At 32.6% G+C, this 21388-nt stretch overlaps 2 protein-coding genes across 2 annotated transcripts; one reads left to right on the forward strand and one right to left on the reverse strand.

The window, feature by feature from the left end:
• The first annotated feature begins 591 nt into the window (after nt 1-591).
• Nucleotides 592-8985, forward strand: LOC133197720 (DNA ligase 1-like). Its single transcript, XM_061333898.1, has 13 exons — nt 592-967; nt 1304-1345; nt 1551-1645; nt 1786-1943; nt 2174-2293; nt 3502-3843; nt 4756-5024; nt 5372-5543; nt 6406-6477; nt 6582-6609; nt 6876-7033; nt 7250-7532; nt 8065-8985. Exons 1-13 carry the CDS (start codon nt 602-604, stop codon nt 8318-8320), a joined length of 2361 nt encoding a protein of 786 aa, XP_061189882.1. The 5' UTR covers nt 592-601; the 3' UTR covers nt 8321-8985.
• Nucleotides 8986-10694: 1709 nt separating this feature from the next.
• On the reverse strand, nt 10695-21169 carry LOC133196712 (RING-type E3 ubiquitin-protein ligase PPIL2-like). Its single transcript, XM_061332571.1, has 20 exons — nt 21108-21169; nt 17846-17950; nt 17664-17726; nt 17188-17239; nt 17037-17088; nt 16864-16955; nt 16451-16540; nt 15540-15615; nt 15293-15393; nt 15056-15100; nt 14886-14961; nt 14592-14707; nt 14185-14274; nt 14019-14052; nt 13511-13628; nt 13058-13114; nt 12890-12959; nt 11723-11785; nt 11433-11578; nt 10695-10983 (listed from the first exon to the last, which is right to left on the reverse strand). Exons 1-20 carry the CDS (start codon nt 21137-21139, stop codon nt 10893-10895), a joined length of 1569 nt encoding a protein of 522 aa, XP_061188555.1. The 5' UTR covers nt 21140-21169; the 3' UTR covers nt 10695-10892.
• Nucleotides 21170-21388: the final 219 nt, after the last annotated feature.

The following is a 21388-nucleotide window of genomic DNA, read 5'->3' on the forward strand; positions in this document are numbered from 1 at the left end:
TACATGTACAATTACAAACCAAAACATATGCAAATTATGTACAATCTGAAATCAAGCATTCTTCAGTGTTCTTAGCATTTTATTAGGAATTTAAATATTTGCATGTTTTCCCACAACAGTGATTCACCAATACTTCGAACATTATTTATGAACTTTTTTTCCTTGGGCTGGGATAAATGTTAGTAATAATTTGCAATTAGGAATTGATAATTTTGTAATTTGCAAAATATCAAAAAAAAATTGTAACAACAAATAAAGAAAAGATACTGGTGTAGCCCATGGAACTCTGAAGCTTTAAATTACAGCAGGGACCTATATACTTAGTATATAGGTCCCTGATTACAGTAACTTTTGAAATAATTTTGAAAATAAAACAAAGTCATACAGAGACATAAATAACAACTTATAAATTTATGCACATGTCTCTGATTTGTATTGAATATTACAGAAATTTACAATTCTTTTAATAAGTTCATGGAATTGAAATCAAGTTATCCAAAGTCTAAATTGAGACTTTTTTTTGAAGTCGGATGCCTGATTTTTCCGGATTATTGATGCGATTTCAATTTTCATTTTAATGAACATCCTGTTTGTATTCAAGATGGAAGACGAGACAGACCACAAGCTCCCAAACTTGAAAATATGCATAGACAATACAGAATCAGACGAAGAAAAACGCGATGCTGTGTCTGTGAATGTTGAGGAGGAACTTGATTACAATGAGGATCTTGATAGCGAAGAGAGTTCGGGGGAGGATGACGTAGCGTTTAACGTCCGCTTGGGAAATTTAAAGAAGTCGGGAGACGTTGGATCGAAAGTCGATGTTCAAGATGACAGCAGAATGATAAAATCAAAGTCAGAGAGTGAGGAAGGGGAAATAAGTGATTCCAGTGATGATACTCCGGTTGAGTTCAATGTTAGATTAGGGAAGACTCCTGTCAAGGGCCAATCCACAGGATTTCTAAAGGTGACAACTATAACCTTACAGTTTATGAGATTGATTCCAAAGAAGTTAAGGATTTTCTGAGGGATCAATCTCATGTAGTGGGTATACAAAAAAACTTGTTAACCAAAAGTTGTCGCTTTTTAAAGTATTATGATGCAGATTTATAATATTTATAGCTAAACAATGCTAAGAAAAAATCTTAAATTTTTTGCACTGTAAATTTAAATCCCATTTGGTATTTTTTAGCCCATTGGTAAATGGGCTAATCCTATTTGAGCACTTGGCCCTATCCTGATCAAGAAAGGGAAGAAAACCAAATTTTTTTTTTTTAACTGTTGCAAATAATTTCTTAAACAGGTACCTGAAAGCCATGATTCTAATAAAGATGAATACCACAATGTAAGTCATTACAATTGTCAAACTCTTTCTACAGAATAGAACATATTTATAATGCTTCATTCCTTTCCCCATTCCAGGAACGAAGCATAATCAATCGTGGTTTTCCTAGGATGTATCTGCACTAACTATCTACCTTTTGAAAATTTAGTTTGGTAATCGTCTTTATTCATTCATCATTTTCCATACATTTTTATTTATTTTGAAGAAAAAATCAAAACCCAAAGCAGACAGAGCGAGAAGACTCGGGATTGAAATATCTAAGAGGGATCCATCTATCAATTTACCAGAGTTATACAGGAGGTGTGCATATGGTTGACCATTATTCTCAATTGAAAAGATTTGTATTTCTGCTCTTAAAGAATATCGGGGAACTTCCTGAAAATAATCAGCTAATTTGATATTATTTAAGAATAATTTTCTCTTTGTCCTGTTTTCTAAAGTCTGGGTCTAGAGGAAGACAAAATTGATGAAGATCATCGTGGAATTCGCTTGGAGGCCATTCATTTTCGTGGACTTAAAGACATGAACACAAAGGATGTGTTCGAATACTACAAAGAATTTAATCCTGGAAATGTTGAATGGATTGATGATCAGTCATGTAAGTTTTCTTAGATTTCGTGTATGCTTCTCTTATGTGATGGGACATAGAATGATGAGCAGTTACTCTAGGAATGGGAAATAATAAGTGGGTGTAAATGTTGATTTGTTCATTTGTTGAAAAAAGACTACTATAGATCAATGTATGATATTTTACTCCTGTGGAGGTTACCTTTTTTGAATAATATGTTTTTTCCCCTTCACTTAAACCTAACATTTAACTCTGTTTAGGTAATGTTGTGTGGCAGGATCCATTGTATACAGCTAGAGCCATGCTGAAACTAAGCAAGAGCTTTGAGGAGGCTACATTAGGTGACAGCAGGGCAGAGGAAACCTCAGAGTTAGACACTGGTAAATATACATAAGGCCATAATAAAAAAAAATTCCTAGATTCTCATCCTCACCCGCCCTGTTTTTTTTTTTTACCCCGCCTTGATTTTTTTTATTTTTGTTTTTCTTCGTCTTTTTACTGATTGGGGTCGGTATTAAACTTACCATTCAACTTTCGTTTTATATCCCGTGAATGTCAGCATGGTTTTGACAGCTGAAAAGATGGTTATTGCTGTAAATATATACTAAACAAAGATCATTGGTTGTGAAAGATAAATGAGGATGTATAGTCAGTGATATGTGTATTTAAATGGACATCTACTATGACTTTATTAGGGCATAATCGATAAATCTGCGCCGATTGATCAGGTCAACAAAAATCTGTATAATGGAAAAAATATAAAATAAAATCCACAAATGCCTTGATTTTTAAAAGAAATTTGGATGAGAATCTAGGAATTTTATTATTATAGCATAACCAGTACTGTTACATACTTGCAGGTAAAATTATAAATCACTGAAATTTTATCTGCACAATGTTCATTCCAAGTTTTCACTGAACAGTGTTCATTCTGTTTTAGGACATGTAGTGAATATGATATGAATCACAAAAACATATATACTTATTTATATATTTATATAATCTAATTCTGTCAGTTTTTATGCCCCTGCTCCAAAGGAGAGGGGGTATACTTTTTTACCTTTGTGTGTCTGTGTCCGTGTGTCTGTCTGTAACAAATTTTCGTCACAGTTTTCTCAACAAGTACTCAAAACAGATGCTTGAAATTTTATCACACTCTTTGTTTAGGCATGCCTTATGGTGGGATTCAATTTTTTTTCAAATCTGATATCAACTTCCTGTTTATCCGTATGTCTGTCCATAACAAATTTCTGTCAAAGTTTTCTCAGCAACTACTCATCACAGATGCTTGAAATTTTAGCAGTCTTTGTTTAGGCATGCCATATGGTGGGATTCATTTTTGTTCAAATCCAATGTCAACTTCCTGTTTATCTGTGCATCTGTCCATATCAAATTTTTGTCGCAGTTTTCTCAGCAACTACTCATCACAGATGCTTGAAATTTTAGAACAATCTTTGTTTAGGCATGCCAAATGGTGGGAGACATTTTTGAATGAATTCAATATCAACATGAGAGGGTATATTCACATCAGAGAGGGGGTATTACTAATGAGCATTCGCTCACAGACATCTTGTTCCTATGAATTTAGATAAAGACAAATCAAAGGAACCAAGGAAAAAGAAGCTGGTGAAGAAACAGAAGAAGAAAGACAGCAGCAGTAGTTCATCTTCCTCGTCTTCATCCTCTTCTAGTTCATCAGAGGATGAGGATGAATCACCAAAAAGGAGAAAGCCAGTGAAGAAGACAGCACCCTCCTCAAACAAAGTCAGATCTCCTCCCAGTGAGGTGTCCAGTCAAAGTGAGAGGAAGACAGACACCCATCCAGAGAAGATGGAAGAAGATGAAGATGTGCTGGATTTGATGGATGATGGAGACAAAATAGAAAAAGGAACCAAAGACGTGGAAGTCAGTGAAAAAGACAAAAAGTCAGGTGAGTAAAAAGAAATATAAGCATTGCATTATATGTGCCATCCTGATGTGTATACATATGATTTTGGGGTCACTTTGGTCACTCAGGTGACCTATTGTCATCCGTTTTTTTCGTTGTCCATTGTGCATTAAATTTTCAGCTTCTTCTCTGAAATTGCTTAACCAATTTCAAACTAATCTGGCATATAGCACTACATATGTATTACTGAAGAAGAACAAAAATTGTGAATTTTATTGTTCCTGCCCTTCTGGGGCCAGAGGTGGGCTAAAATCATCAAAATTAATGCAATATTTAAAAATCTTTAGTCTGCATATCAAGCAATCAACTGTTGGTATGACTTTAATAATCACTGAGCCCTCTGCCAACATTTTGAAATTCATGGCCCAGTGGTTGGGGGTTCTGGTGTTAAGATGGGGCTCTACTGAATATATAGTGAAAATGTATTACTGGGTAATTCTTCAAAATTCTTTTCTCACCTCTATAAATTAAGCAGACAAACTAAGTGTATCGACATTGTTTATAATGAGCAAAACATTTTTTCTCATCAAGTGCTTGTGGTCAGTCTGGTTTCTGTTCCGTTTTGGGGGTGTAGATGGTTTTAATTTTCTGTATAAGCCAGTGCTATCTACATACTATCACCAAATGTAACATTAATGATTTAGCATAAAACACAACATTCACATAGTACACCCATATTTATTTTGTTTCAGATAATGCTTAGATTTTTTACAGGGTTGTATTATACTCAGGTGACCATTAAGGCCCCTGGGCCTCTTGTAATATTACTTCTTTCTCTCTTAAAAAATATCTTTTAGAATATTGGATAATTTTAATTTCATAATGATAAATTCTCAAGCATTAAAGAATAAAATTTCTAGTAAGTTTTCTGCAGTTTTATGTTTCTTTCTCCAGAATCATCAAAAGTGAGCAGTAAAAAGAAAAAGCCAGTCATGGAAACAAGTGTGTCATCATCAAAGGAAAGACAGTCTAGAAAAGATAAAGCCAAACAATCAAAAAAAGCCAGGGAGTCCTCCAGTAGCAGCTCATCATCTTCATCTTCATCATCATCGTCATCATCCAGTCGATCAGGGTCATCGTCTTCTTCCTCCTCCTCCTCATCATCATCCAGTGGTTCCAGCAGTGGAAGCAGCAGTAGCTCTTCTTCTTCATCTGATGAGGAGGTAAGAAATTAATTTTACTAAAGATAACAATCTGCATCAATTCATGTATGTCTAATTTGTACATGTCCCGTGGATTCATGTTAATTTGTGGGAGTCTGTGTTCCTGGGCAGCAAAAATTTTACTGGTTCGTGGGGTCATAATTTCATGGCTAAATCAATGATTCAGTGAACCAATACATTCACAAAGTTCATGTTTGTGGGGATATAAATTCATGGGTAAGAATGACAAATGAACCCTAACACCATTGGTCCTTTGCAAACAGTGTGATTCCACAGTATTGTAAATGTGTAATAGTAGTATTTGACACTGGAGTTTGGGTTCAAATTACATGTACATTCATTTATAGAAAAAGACAAAGAAGGAGAAAGTTGAGAAGACAAAAAATGAAAAGCAAGTCAAAGAAAAACTTAAATCAACCAACTGGAAGCCACCAGACATCCCTTGGCCTCCTGGGAAGTGGCGACTTGGCAAGCCTTACAAAAAAAACAAATATCTCTTCTTGCGATATGCCATGAAAAGTAAATGTTATAATCTTTGTAAAAATTAATAGCTATTATTTTTTGTATTTCCATCCAGAATCATTTTAGGAATTTTTATGCCCCATCATAATATGGCCAGGGCATATAATGTTTGTCATGTATTTCTTCAGTCCTTCGATCTTCCATCAGACCTTCTGTCACACTTTGCATTTAGCGCAGTTTCAAAGAAAGATATTTTTATCAAACATCATTTGCTGATACATTTTGATGAGAGCTATTCAACTGCATGAACATTTTTTGACTTTGACCTTTCTTTTGACCTTAACCTCACTTTTCACAAATTTGTGTTTAGCTAAGTTTCAAAGAAACTTTTCAAGATATTTTTATTAAACTTTATATGCTTATACATATTGATGAAAAATATTCAATTCTTTCATCATTTTTGACCCTGACCTTTTCTTTGACTTTGACTTTATTTTTCTCAAATTTGTGTTTAGCTCAGTTTTAAGACACAAATCAAGATATTTTTATAAAATTTCACTTGCTGATATACATGTATTTTGGTGAGTGCAAATGAACTGCATCAAAAATTGGACTTGATTTTTCTTTTAACCTTGACCTCACTTTTCTTAAATTTGCATTAAGCTCAGTTTCAAAGAACCTACGGTATTCAAGATATTTTCATTGAACTTCATATACATGTACTACATGTAATACAAAATTTCATGTTACATTACTATAATGAACCCTGGCAGAGCATTCATGTCCTATGGACATATTTCTAGTATTTATTCTTAATAATAAGATGATATCCTTGAATTAGTATATTATGTATATTTCTCTAAGAAAATATATTTTTGATTATTACTGCACTCTCATACATGTACCTGTATTTTTTAAGCTGATAGGAAGTTACCTGGTAGAGAGAAGTCGAGCAAGGCCTATCAGAAGTACAGTAGTGCTAATTACACAGGTGAGTACACAGACTTTTTTTTATTGTATCAGTGCTCTAAATCAGTTCAATTTTAACTTAAATTTAACAAACTTTTAGCGAACTTTTTTGGTTTTTTATTTCAGGAGAGAGAGGTCTGATCAGCAAATCTAGGTAAAATTTTAATTGTTTTTTAAGTGTCAAGAAAAAATTATTTTGGTAGGGAAACACTACAAGAAATCAGTAAATCTGAAAGCCATAGGAGAGTTAGGGCATTGGGATTGATGAAGATCTTAGTCTTCTAATTTAGAATCAATTTAATTGCAGTTTAAATTTAATTTAATTATTTCTAAAGATTTCGGGTACAGTTTATATTTAAATTTTTCAGTCAAAGTGAATTGGATACAAATAATGAAATATAGATTTTTTTTTTTTTTAAGGAAAGAGACATTCCGTACAAAACAGCTGAAGGAACAGAGAGGAGAGGCCAGGACTGCTATATCTGTACAGAGGTCAACTATAAACTATAATGATGTAGATATCTTTGGGGATGACACAGTTAATGTCAAAATGGAGACAGATGAAATTGAAGAATTTGGTAAAAATACAAATAGATTCTTCGAATAAAAAAGTTACTTGTGTAACACTTGCATTATAAACTTAAGATAGTTAGGTCAGCACTCTGTGAATGCTTTCTGCCAATCAGCCAATCTGCTTTTGTTTGTCTTATCATTCATTTGTCATACATCTGTTTTCTTCACAAGAACAATGAATTTTAAGACCTTATGTAAAAAATATTGAAATTTCTTATTAGGTGCCAAGCCCCAGAGTAAACGGGAGATAGAGGAACGATTGAGGAGTATTCTAGGTGGGAAAACCCCCAAAGAAGAGGAGGCAGAGAGCGAGGAAGAACCTCCTCCACCAAAGGAGGAATCTGATGATGACCTTGACCTCACAGAGGGCACCAAGGTCCCAGAGGTCGACGAGGAGGCAGCGTTGATGGAGCAGGAGTTAGACATTTTGTTGGCTTCACCTCAGAAGAAGCGAACAATGAGGATGTATGCTGATGATGTGGAAGAGGAGAGGATCAATAAGAGGTGGGGCTTAACTTGTGTACAGCTTGTATGTACTACAGTGTATTTGTACATAAATGTATCTTATCCCCATTCAGACAAATTTGTAGAATTTTCCTAAATATGACCTTTACTTGGCTTATGTGTCATATTATTAAGGGTTTTGTTTTTCTTTCCTTTTTGGGGCTTAAAAAGTGTATATCTACTGTGGAATCACTTTAATTCATGAAGATTGATGTTTTATGGGCAAGCAAATTTTAATGATTAGTGGGGATATAATTTCCTGGGTAACTTGTTTATACAGAAAATTCAAAGAATCATCAATATATTGACAAAATGATCATTAGTGGGTAAGAGTTACCATTGGTCTCTCACAACAATTCCATATTATGATGATTCCATATAATGTGATTTGTAACAACAAATGTAATAACACTGTATTTTATTTGTTTTTCCTGCTCTTAATTTTATGCTGAAAAAAGTTCTTTATAGATTGATGTCTGTTGGTGATTAACTAACTTTAGAAAACTTGAAATATTTTATTGATTTTGTTTAGGTTACGTAAAACAAAAGAGACACGGTCGAGTGAATCTCCTGAGTTTTCACGGTATAGAGAATATTCTCCAGAACCCCGCCGCCGAAAAGATGCAAGGGATAGAATCTCTGGGAAATCAGTAACCATGACCACATCTGGGCTTTCTTCTGGAGGATCTGACCTCCGCAACAAATTGAAGGCCAGTCGAAGAGTGCCATACAACAAACCGTCATCTTATGACCAGTACCACAGCGTGAGGGTGGAGGTCCGGGACTGAGAGTTGGGGTCAAGGTTACTAGGACATTTCAGACAGAACAATTTACTCAGAAGAAGGACATGTTTTTTTTATTTTTTCATGAAAAAATATTTTCATTATTTGTACAATTTTAAGACTTGTTATATGAAATTAGATGTTCTGTTTTCCTTGATGTTTGTTTTGACTGGTAATTTATTCTGTAAGTATTTGTGCTGTTGATTTGTGATGTTGAATACATATATTTTATAGCTTTGAACACACCCTAATATTGAGTCTTATTGTATGTCGATACATGTAATTGATAAAACTATCATTTTATTTTTTCATCTTCTTTTAAGGTTAATTTTATAATAAATATTCAGCTGAGCTTAGAATTCCTGATTTGCAATCCCTTTTAATAGCAAAACTTTTTTTTGAAAAATTGCAAATTCAAGTAATGTACATTTTTTTCAATGAATTGTACCTTGTGTTTAAATGAATATGAGAGTCTACTTTAAGGAGCATGGATTTGGTAAGGAAGCTTTTGCTATAGGCATTTTTTTATGTTCAGGAAGTGTTTCTCTCTGAAAGTGGTTACACTTATAACTTTTAAATGTTTGGATGTGACTGACATTGACCTTAAATGTGTATGTGTAACAAGTGATTCAGGGGAATTAAAAACATTAAATAAATATGAAAACACTAAACAGCGGTGTTCTAAATTAATTCTGAGTTGAACCCACCTTTAGTATTTCAGATAATGACATTTGATAGTTAAACTAGACTTTTATATATTACTAAACCAGAAAATCTGTAATTGGGAGGCAAGTTTTATATTAAGAAGATTAAAATGAGCAATATACTGTAAACATCTTTAATTCCATGTGTGTATAATTTCAATGTTGGAAAATTTCACTGTTTTATTTCACGGTCATTGAAATTCTCCTCATTTTTGCAATCTCAAAATTGAAGAACAAAGTTATTTTAAAGAAATGTATCCATTAACCAATTATCTCTGGTTTCCTCTGGTTACATTGGCTTAATGTTTGCAGAGAATTCCTGTTATTGTGATCATAGTGAAATTAAAAACTATCATAATGTATTCCACTTTTAAAGTTGTCAGTCTTGACTCATTGTCATATGTAAAGGTCACTACAAAATGAGAGGTTAAAATCATTCAGAAATCTTGTTAAATTAATTAATTTCGAATCTTTAAAAGATGTTTAATCTCTTCCATTTAATCATTGTTTTGAGAAATACTGGCACTTTGTACATCACATGAAGATTGCTTATATCCTGACCTGATGTCATGACCTTGGTAAGCCTATTCAAGGTGAATAGATATGCAATGAAAGCATGAAATAATAAAAGACAAATTGTTAACTCAAGGATGCAATGTTAGGAGTTTAACTTACCATCAAGGTCATTTGGGAAAATGTGGAGTGGAGGCATCATTCTGTGAATTTATCCACATTGTAATGTACCTCTAGTTTAACTTGTCAGGTAAGGAATTACACTATAAATACACCAACCCTTACTCTGACTGGGATTAATTGATACATCTATCTCACAGGTCAATTTTGTAGGATTTAGAAGGGAAGCCACATCCCTTCTTTTCTTTAAAAAAAAATTAGTATTAACTACAGTGTATTCAAAAGCAAACAAGCAAATTCAAAGAATTGTGGTCCCCGTTTGGGTGTCTTAGTGGATGGGATGCCATTATTTATGGCATATTGTAACTGTCTTGGTCAAACTTCAAGGGGTCAAAAATCATGTATATTTGGAAAGGTCTTGCCACAATAATGTACATGTCAAATATGAAAGCCCTATCTCTTCTTAATCAAAAGTTATACCGGTAAGTAAAGATTAAAATTTTTGAAAACTAGTTTAAACTTCAAGGTCACAGGTTCAAAAACCATAATACATTTGGAAAAGTCTTATCAAAGTACTGTACTTGTGTAATATGAAAGTCCTACCTTTTCTCATTCAAATTTTATAACCAATTTAAAGTAATGTTAGAATATAGATTTTTGAAAAGTACGTCAAACTTCAAGGTCATGGGGTAAAAAATCATAGTACATTTGGAAGGTCTTGTCACAGGTAATGTACATATCAAATATGAAAGCCCTATCTCTTCTTAATCAAAAGTTATGAGCAAAGATGAAAGTTTTGAAAAGTAGGTCAAACTTCAAGGTCAAGGTCGCAGGGTCAAAAGTCATAGTACATTTAGAAAGGTCTTGTCACAGGTAATGTACATGTGTAATATGAAAGCCCAATCCTTTCTCATTCAAAAGTTATGACCAATTTAAAGTAATGTTAAAATTTTTTAACTACAAGGTCAAGGTCACAGGGTCAAAAATGCCATTATACACTTTCACAAAAGCGGGTGACAATTAGGAATATCCAAAGCACAAAACAGATGTATCACATTTATTTACTATACTCACATGTTGTACATAATCATGTATATCACCAAAAAAAAATTTGGTATGCATCAAAATGTACATATTTGCAACTCATAGTTTTTTTTTCAGAAATGAGAAAATTCTCGCATTGCCTTTTGACTTTCAATTTGAAATAAACAGATTTTATTCAGAGTTCTGTGATTCTGTCTCTACCAGGAGCTGAAGTCCTTAAACTTGGCCCCCTCAATTGCTGCTTTCTTTTTGACTGTGGGGGGAGGAGTGTCCTCTGCTGACCGCTTCCTGTAAAATAAACATTGTAAATACAATAATATTGACTTTCCATTTGTCTGTTTACTGTGTATTTAAGGTTAATTACAATAACATTTCTTGCACTTGACTTTGTATTTTGTTTATATGTAAAATTGTTCATGTACCTCCTATACCATTGTATGGTCTGAGAGTAATAAACAAACAAACTATGTGTAAGTTGTATCCACATATATGTTTATACATGTAAAATTTGTTTAATCGGCAATGGCAGCCATAACCTTCAATTATGATTAAAAAAAATAATCATATATAGATGTTGATTTTTTTCTTCTTCACACACACAAAATAATAATAACCAGACAAAAACTATATATGAACATTGAGGAAGGGTACAGGTTGTTTAAAAAAAATTCCCTATGCAAAATTTCATCAACAAAAATTTATTTTGATCCAAACTTAGAGTAATGCATGTATCTTACAGTGCTGTAGGATTGATGTACTTTCCAACTCCCTTTTTGTAAGTTTTAGGGGTGTCATCCTCGGGTTCTTTCTTGTACACATACTTCCTCTTTGCTGCCACTTCATCTTCCTGTTTTTGTATCAGTTCCTCCCTCTTTGATGCCAACTGACAATAATTAAAACATGAGTATTTCCATCTCATACCTTTCACACCACAGTGTTGGGAAATTTAATTTCAACTTCATGTTTTCACTTAAATTAATCTGAATATACATTAAAATTTCTCCACAGGTAAATTCAGAAGATTTACCTCTTCATCTGCTTCCTCATACGGATTCACAAAAACACGACAATCCTCAATCACAATGTCCTTCTACAATGAAACAAATGCATGTGTTTGTATCAATCTACCAGTACATGTACATTGAATGACTATCTTTGCTGTACACAGAAATACTATCTATCTATGAATCAATCATTTACCTTAGATTTAAACTGATGGCTACCTTTGATATAAACTGGTTGTCTACCTTTGTTATAATCTGATATATACCTTTGTTACACTCTGATAGACTATCATTGTCTACCTTTGTTATACCCTGATTCTCTACATTTACCATACACTGATTGTCTACCTTTGTTATACATTGATTGTCTACATTAAACATACACTAATTGTCTATCTTTGTTATACACCAATTGTCTACCTTTGTTATACTCCAGTTGTCTACCTTTGTTATACATTCATAGTCTACCATTGTTAACTGATTGTCTACCTTTGTTATACACTGATTGTCTACCTTTGTTATACACTGATTGTCTACCTTTGTTATACACTGATTGTCTATCTTTGTTATACACTGATTGTCTACCTTTGTTATACACTGATAGTCTACCTTTGTTATACACTGACTGTCTACCTTTGTTATACACAGATTGTCTACCTTTGTTATACACTGATTGTCTACCTTTGTTATACACTGATTGTCTACCTTTGTTATACACTGATTGTCTACCTTTGTTATACACTGACTGTCTACCTTTGTTGTACACTGACCATCTTCCTTTGTTATACACTGACTGTCTACCTTTGTTATACACTTACTATCTTTGTTATACACTGACTGTCTACCTTTGTTATACACTGATTGTCTACCTTTGTTATACACTGATCATCTACCTTTGTTATACACTGATTGTCTACCTTTGTTAAACACTGATTGTCTACTTTGTTATACACTGACTGTGTACCTTTGTTATACACTGACTGTCTTCCTTTGTTATACACTGACTGTCACCCTTTGTTATACACTTACTGTCTACCTTTGTTATACACTGATTGTCTACCTTTGTTATACACTGATTGTCTACCTTTGTTATACACTGATCATCTACCTTTGTTATACACTGATTGTCTACCTTTGTTATACACTGATTGTCTTCCTTTGCTGTACCTTGATTACACGTGATTGTTTACCTTTGGTCTGTCTTTCTTATCCACTTCAATCTTCTCCACTTTGTCCAATGTATCCAGACCACCAACAACTCTGAAATAAGACAAAAAAAAATGACAAAATGCTTAATATCAAGAACTAATTTCAAAATGGCTTAATACAGTTGCTTTACAACGATGTTTTGTTCCTACCTTCCAAATATTGCATGCTTTCCATCAAGATGTTTTGCTGATCTAAAGGTGATGAAGCTAAAACAAAGAGCACATTAATCTTTGTAATCCAATTATAAATTATATCTGTTTTATTGTAATTCTCTGATTGTATTTTAAATTTTCTCTATTTTTAAACTGATTTGTGTGAGATAGGTTGGGTTTAATATGACTTGACTTACAATTGTGACTTGTTGGTATTTGGCCCTGAATTGGCCATGCTCAGTAAGCCATGGCCAGTGTGAGATAGGTTGGGTTAGATCTGACTTACAATTGTGACTTGTTGGTATTTGGCCCTGAGTTGGCCATGCTCGGTATACCATAGGTTGGGTTAGATTTGACTTACAATTGTGACTTGTTGGTGTTTGGCCCTGAATTGGCCAAGCTCAGTATGCCATGGCCTGTGTGAGATAGGTTAGGTTAGATTTGACTTACAATTGTGACTTGTTGGTATTTGGCCCTGAGTTGGCCATGCTCAGTATACCACGGCCTGTGTGAGATAGGTTGGGTTTGATTTCATCATTAAAGGCTCCTCCCCAAGCTGATTCTCCACCTACAATTGAGTCAAAATCTTCTCAGGACACATCAACAAACAAATTGCTGAAGTAATTTGAATGTTTCGAATTAACTGCAACTTTAATTTCTTTTTTTTATACGCAAACAAAAGAAGTTTAGGAAGATACACATGTACTGGAATCCCCATGTCCATATGTCTCTCCATAGACTTTTTTGTCCAGAGAATACATATATTTCTAAAACTACTGATTTCGAAGAGTGAAATCCACATCATAATTTTGTAAAGGCATAACATTAGAAGATCAAACTTGACCTAAAGGTTGTTAAGTTCAAAGAATATGTCATGACCCAAAGTATGCTCATTCTTTAGTTGCCTTTGGGAGAATTAGTCCCATTAGGACAGTGCTAGTTCAACTGTTATATTTACCTGTTCCCGTGCCTGTTGGATCCCCACCCTGGAGCTATAAATGGAAAACACATAAATCAATGTAACATGAAATGTAAACCACAAAAAATCACAAGCATATATTGGTATTACAAATAAAAAAGGAAAAAAGAGGAGTAAAATACCGTAAAATAACTATGTTTCTTACCACAAAGTTTCGAATAAGTCGATGAAATTTTGTGTCTCTGTAGTAACCCTTCTGACAAAGCTTAATGAAATTTTCACAGGTCTTGGGCACCTATAAATCAAGGTACATGTACAGTATTTATTACGAAAGTCACTAGATCACTTTCAAAGTTGACGAAATTTGAATTTAGAAAAGCTAGTCAATTAACTTTATGTTACAAATTTTTTCTACACTTATCATCTACATTGTTTAAACTATGAAGCTGAAATCACTTATGCATTCTTTGAAAATGGTATATGCTATCAACTTGAAAGTTCATTCAATTATTGCACATGTATCTGCTCTTGGACAGACTTGGTCAAGTTGATACTGCTGAGGGTAGCTGCTTTATTTGGACGTACTGTGTAGAACTTTTGATCCAGACTTACCATTTCACAGTGAAGTTCCAGATTCAGAAGACCATAGTTAGTAATCAACGACACGTAGCCCTTTTTCCCATTCTTCTTCACAATTTCATATCTCAAAACATCCTCATCAATGATGGCTGGAAAGAAATACATTGTATTCAAAACTCTAATGATTGTAAAACCCTATTAAATATAACTTGGTAAAAGATAAAAAAAAAAATAAACACCTTTGGATTTTATGAAGAACTAATCTGGAGAGAGAAAAAAACACTGACAAATAAACACTGATGAATATTATAGATTAATGATTAGTACCTGCTTCATGCTGAGTTGTGGGATCCATGGCTGTCGATGTGAAAGAGGCAGCCACACGCCCTGTGGAGTAGTGGGCCTGTAACATAAAGTTGTTATTGTAATTATATGTCTGTATTGAACAAAAAAATAATTACTATAATGCTAAATTGTAAAAATTAGTCAAAACATACAGCATTCAGAAAGTCAGCCTTCTTCTTTTCTTCATCTTTCTTTTCCTACATTGAAATGAAAACTGAATATTACAAGAAAAAGATTTTTTAAAATTATCAAAAGCTACCCCAGTACATGTATGGACAATGTATACAATTATCTTCACAGACTTATCTTTTACTTTTTTCAAATTTAAATTGTAAGAGATAAATTGATTCTTGTCAGTTTGTTTATTAATTATAATGTCAGAGTCCTACTGCTGGTTTATAGTCCCTCTCGAGTTCTGATAGGACGTCTCGGGTTTCCGCATTCACAGACTTCAGATGATACATGGGATTTTTCCGAGCTGCGTCATCATCTACGGATAGATTATAAACTTTTGTTCAAATAAAGCTTAATATACCTGACTTACTCTTACATGTAAAGCATAAAAATTTACTCCCAATTTTTTTTGGCAAAATTTCATAGAAAAAATTTCAGTACATATTTTAAGATTAAATTTACCTTCATCTCCATACTTCAATTTCTTTCTTACATGATAGAAGGTATTTAAATTAAATTTGTCCACATTTGTTGGGTCCTGAAAAACAAGAAAATGTACCAGTGTTTAGAATAAAGTTTATCCATAATTTACACACTGTGTGGTTTGTTTCATTCCTCTGCCAATGTTTGGAATTGCTCTCTGTTTTTTAAACACTTGTTTTTTTATCATATATTGTGTTCCCTTTTTTAAAGCTTTATTCTTAACTTTTTCTCCACCAGTGCATTTTAAGCGACTTTGGAGACCTTTTGACATATCATTATAAATTAATTTTCTGTTTTCGTGAAGTCATGTTTTAACACGCTATCGGTCATATTGACCGATGTGGTAGAGAAGGGGTTAAAATAAAATGTACAAAGTTTGGCACAAAAGATTCCTCACTACAGCATGTCTTATGACACATGTATATACTACTAATATGTAGTAATATGTATATACAGTGTACAAATACATGTGAGTAAAAGTATGCAATATTGTGATAGTTCAATATGATGTATTGCAATATGTTTGTGCAATACAATATTTGCAGTAATTACTGGCTGTCTGATAAGTTTTAAAAAAGCACATGTCAACTCTCTCTAAATTTTTGAAATGAAAAAATATTAAAAAAATACAAGAATTTTTTAGGTCTAAAATAATTACATTGTACACGTGATATTAGTATAAAAGCTAGGAGTTCAGTAGGTCATATGCACATCTAAAATTGGATGATTCAGGTAAATCTTATACAAATGATCTCTGTTAGACAAGAATTTGATAAAATGCAAAATTACTGCAATATAGACTATACTGATATATTGTAATATGATTTTCCTAGGTTTAATAGCTCAGTTCTATAGAGGTTATTAATTTAGCAATCAATCCATCATCTTACCTGTATGGTGATGATATCTTTTCTTGTAAATGGTTCATCTGTCAACAAGTCTTTGAAGAAACTGGGTTTTATGTTCAGTCTTTCAACAGCCTGAAATTTCAGTTGTTTGTGTATTAGTGTTTACAAGTGATATACGTTTTAATCAAATCTGCTTGATATCAAATCATCACTAGAATCTTATTAAACAGTAAAATAGACCAAATAAATAGACAATCTATGTACAAAATACATCAAATTTTGGAATGCAAAACATTAAAAATAAATTAATTCCACCAATGTATATCAAATAAAATCAAAATAGTTTGCTTTGTCTTTTTTAAAAATATATATTTACCAAATTTGATTACTTCTACTGTTAAGTCATATCATCACAGAAAATACATTAAGTCAGAGAAAAAAAGGGGGAGGCTTACATCCATACAGAAGACATTTCCTGTAGGTTTGATGGCCACAATATGTGTGTTCTCATTGAATACTTTGAATGTGACTGGACAGTGATATTTCCCTGCAGAAAAAAATATAAGTTGATAAGTTTGACTTAAAAATGTAAATCATTAATCACTTACTATATGAAAAGTTCACTCACCATCTCCATTCTTGTGAAAATTTAACTTGATCAATTCTTTTGCACTGAGTTTCTGTAAAAATAAGTGCAATACAAACAAAATTAACATACACTACATGATTACAATATATTACCAGTCAAATGAATAACTTAAAAAATGAAGATAGCGTACCTCTCCTGTTACTGGGTTTATTCCATATTTCTTTAGAAATGGTACAATGTTCCTAGAAATGGTAAAAAATTTCAAATATTGTACATAAATTCTGCATTTAGAGAAATAATTCTCATGAGGACAGCTGTGAAAATAATGATCTTTAATCAAATACAGGTAAAGCCTGCTCATCATCCTGACATCCATAAGCTCATATACTGATTTGTAATAAAATCTGTGCTCAATATTTAAAAGGCAGGTTCTGTGACCATTATTTATCTGTGCTGAAAAAACACTGTCTCTGTAAAATTTGCTTGAAATCAATTATAAAATATGACAATTGCTAACTTCACTTAAATATCAAATGGTTTTTGCATTTGATGGTCCTCTGAAATTCTAAATCACACTAAGATAGAAAGTCTAAATAAACAAACAAAAACATATGCAAAAACCCATACAAATATGTTTATACATCACAAACATTTAAAGAAACTTACATCAAGTCAAAAACAACACCCTCCTTTGTGCATAGAGGATTTTCAAAGGGCTGGAATGAGAGGCTGGAAAAAAAACCCCAACAATATAATTAATATTTTGCAATTTTTCAGAATGTCATTAAAAATTGAAATGAATGTTTGCTGTATATCTTAAATATTATTTCATTAATTTAAGAAGTTACCTGCAGCAACTGAATGGAAGTCTCCTGAATTTGGAGTTCTCTCCTGTAGCTGACCGCCCCTTGTATCCTCCAAATTCTGTCCTCCACTCTGTATTTGTGAGATATCTTCAATAAAACATATCACCTCCACTATTTAGGTAATCTCAATTTGCATGGTTACATTGCCAAGTTAATTCAATTTTTATGATATTCAAAATGTTACAACTTCAAAAGATAAACAAGTTTTAAAATTGTAATTAAGGAGATAGAACATGAATAATTGTTTTACAAATCAATACTACTAGTACATTTCTGAACATCATTTACATCTGCATTCATACTCATTTACAGTCATTTTATTTGATTTTTTTTTTCATTATACACCTGTCACATCAAAATTATCAATCCTAAATTAAAATGTCAAAGCTTAAAACACTGAACAAAGTGCAGACAAGTGAAATGAAAGTAAGAAAAAGATTTACTACGTATGTTGAAAAAACTTGTATTCAGTCCTTTTTCTATTTACACTAGACAAAATTGTTAAAGCGCCATCACAGAGAATTAAATTTTGCTTTTCCAAAACTTGTTTATACAGTTAAGGTGCACAATTATTTTGTGATGATAAATACATTCTTAATCAGGATGTCAATTCTTTTTAGTACTTTACTTATACCGGACAAATGTAATATGGTTATTAACTACAAATTGAGGACAATTAGATTTTCTATTTAGACTTGTCACATAATGTGGCAGTCATTTTAGCAAATTTACTTACAGTATTTGGGTCACTTATAAATTCCAACAGTGCAAGGGCATAACCAATTTAACAAGATGTGTTTGTGAAACACTGATGCCCCCATTTGGCAACTTATAGCAAAGGTTAAACTTTCTCAAATGCAATTCAAATATGTTGGTACGCAAAGTAAGGTCTTGTCTCGAGGAATAAACCTGTCAAATATGAAAGCCCTAGCAGCAACCACTGAATAGATATGGAAAAGGTTAAAGTTTTTTCAAAAGTATGTCAAACATCAAGGTCAAGGTCAAAATTAATGGTGCCCAAGGAAAGGCCTTCTTCCAAGAAATACACAGATGAAAGCAGAAGCACCAATCGTTCAAAAGTTATGACCAAGGTTAAAGTTTTCCAAAAGTAAGTCAAACTCCAAGGTCAAAGGGTCAAAGTTGTTGATATCCAAAGGAAGGTCTTGTTACAAGGATTACACATGTGAAGTATGAAAGCCCTAGCACCAATTGTTCAAAAGTTATGGCCAAGTTTAAAGTTTGGTAAAATATTGCAAAACTGGGTCAAACTCCAAGGTCAAGGTCAAAAGGTCAAATATGGTGGTACCAAAAGAAAGGTCTTGTCACAGGGAATACACAGATGAAATATGAAAGCCGTAGCTCCAACCAATCAAAAGTTATGGGCAAGGTTAAAGTTTTTGCAGACAATCATACAGACAGACAGGGCAAAAACTATGTACCCCCGAATCTTCGATATGGAGGCATAAAAATCAAGGTTTAGTTCATGAATATTTTCAACACCCATCGTAGTTTGGGAAAAATGCAACATTCCTATATAGATTTAACTATTTCATTGTTAAAATTATTATATTTGTAAGACAGCATGCTGAATTCTTTGCTTGTCAACTGCACTAAATATAGAAATAATTCATTTTCAAGATTTCACCAGAATCACAGCACTGTTCAAATATCTTAATACTTCTAGATTTTATATGTAAAAACTCAATATGATCTATGGAGTGTATGCCCTTGCAATAGATTGGTTTATTAAGACCCTTACATTACTCTCCAATGTACCTGCATATAAAAACATGGCAGTATTAATTAAACAGGAAGTGCATGGAAAATATATGAATAAAATCATTTTAAAAAACCACATCGCATCTAAGGTAACTTTATCTTAATTATCTTCAAATAATATTTTATTTAATTATAAAATACACTTTTCTTTGTGAAAAATAACTTGATATGCCTCTCTCTGCATACAAACTGCATCAAGTTTTAGGGAATCATGTCACATCAACAAGTGCATCGCTATCAGTGACCTGTTTATACCTTGTTATGTAGGATTTAATTAACATTGAGAAAATGAGTTAAATTTTTGTCTTTTTATGGATTAATTTTTAGGGGAGGTAGAAGGCATGTACAAGCTTAAAATGTTTGTCAAATTAATTTGGTAGTTATTTTCACTGTAACTCATTTTGTATTCCTCAAAACATTTCTAAGCAACTTCATTCAGATAATTTGCTTCAATGCAACTATACAGGACATGCAACTATATAGGACATGCTCTAACTGTTGTGAGAATATGTTTTGAGACACAGTTATTAAATTATTCTAATTAAACACATCCAGCACAATGTCTTGATTAAGCTATATAGATTTAATCAGCTATATAGCTTGATTTAGCTATTTTATCACACTTTTTTTTCACTCTGTGTGTACTAAAAGTTGCACCTTTGTAAAGTGATAGTATTCAGCTTTGAATTCCTATAAAATTAATGCATGTAAAAATCACTCATCAAATTGCATCTCCTTGAGAGACATTGTACTCCAAGTTCTAAAAGTGTTGGGGCTATATCAAGCAATTTGATTTGTGACCACACAGTTACATCTTGAATGAAATTATAAAGGACTTAGGAGGTCAATTCTGAACAACATGACATTTATTTGGAAATAATTCAGCACAATGTGAAGCAATTATACTTATCCATGCCTCAACACACAGCACTCTACAGTTATCCAAACATGAAATACATCTCTTGCTTGAGTTGAAAGTATTCGAAAGCTGTAATGTTAGAACTATGTTTGATTTGGGCTGTGTTTTTGATATTACGTAGTGCATATACGAATTATCAAATACTTGCGACTTTTTGTCTTTTTCTTACAAGAAACATTATTGTGAAAAACTGCATATAAATAGCTTTATCAAGCCAATCTGAATAGCTTAAAAAAGCTATTTAGTTAATTCATGCTAAACAGCTATATTAGGGGATTGTGCTGGACCTGCTATTTACAGATGAGAATATTGAGTGGTTTATTAGAAATTCTGTCTTGTGTATAATGTAAAATATGTTCAATTGAAGAAACAAATAGATGGTCAGTTTGTCGTAAATATGATATTCCCATAATTACAAAGTAACATTTCCTCTTTATCAATATTATGAGGCAACGCTTTTATTCATTTTTAAATTAGTCTGCATCTACTCATCCTGTAAGTTCTTAAGTAAAGAGAACAAGGAAATTTCGCTAGTTTTATACTTACAATTTATCTTTTTGGTGTTGTTTCTTCCCCATTTTTCTGATATTTCGTCGATTATAATTACAGGAAATTGATATGGCTCACTAAAATTAAAATGGCACAAAAGAGACTGTGAGGTATTGCGATCCGAAATATAGAAAGGAAGTATTTTAAAATCATAAGTATTGTAAAATTACCTCCAAATAATAAAAAAAAACCCTAATTGATGTCACTTTATTTTTTCTTTAACCATCTATGAGGATTATGATTTTTTTCTATATTTTTCCCTTTCTCAAGACTGCATG

The sequence above is a fragment of the Saccostrea echinata genome, unplaced genomic scaffold (genome assembly GCF_033153115.1).
Source record: "Saccostrea echinata isolate AGI-Se365-2 ecotype Australia unplaced genomic scaffold, CSIRO_AGI_Sech_v1 ptg000030l, whole genome shotgun sequence".
Classification (NCBI taxonomy): domain Eukaryota; kingdom Metazoa; phylum Mollusca; class Bivalvia; order Ostreida; family Ostreidae; genus Saccostrea; species Saccostrea echinata.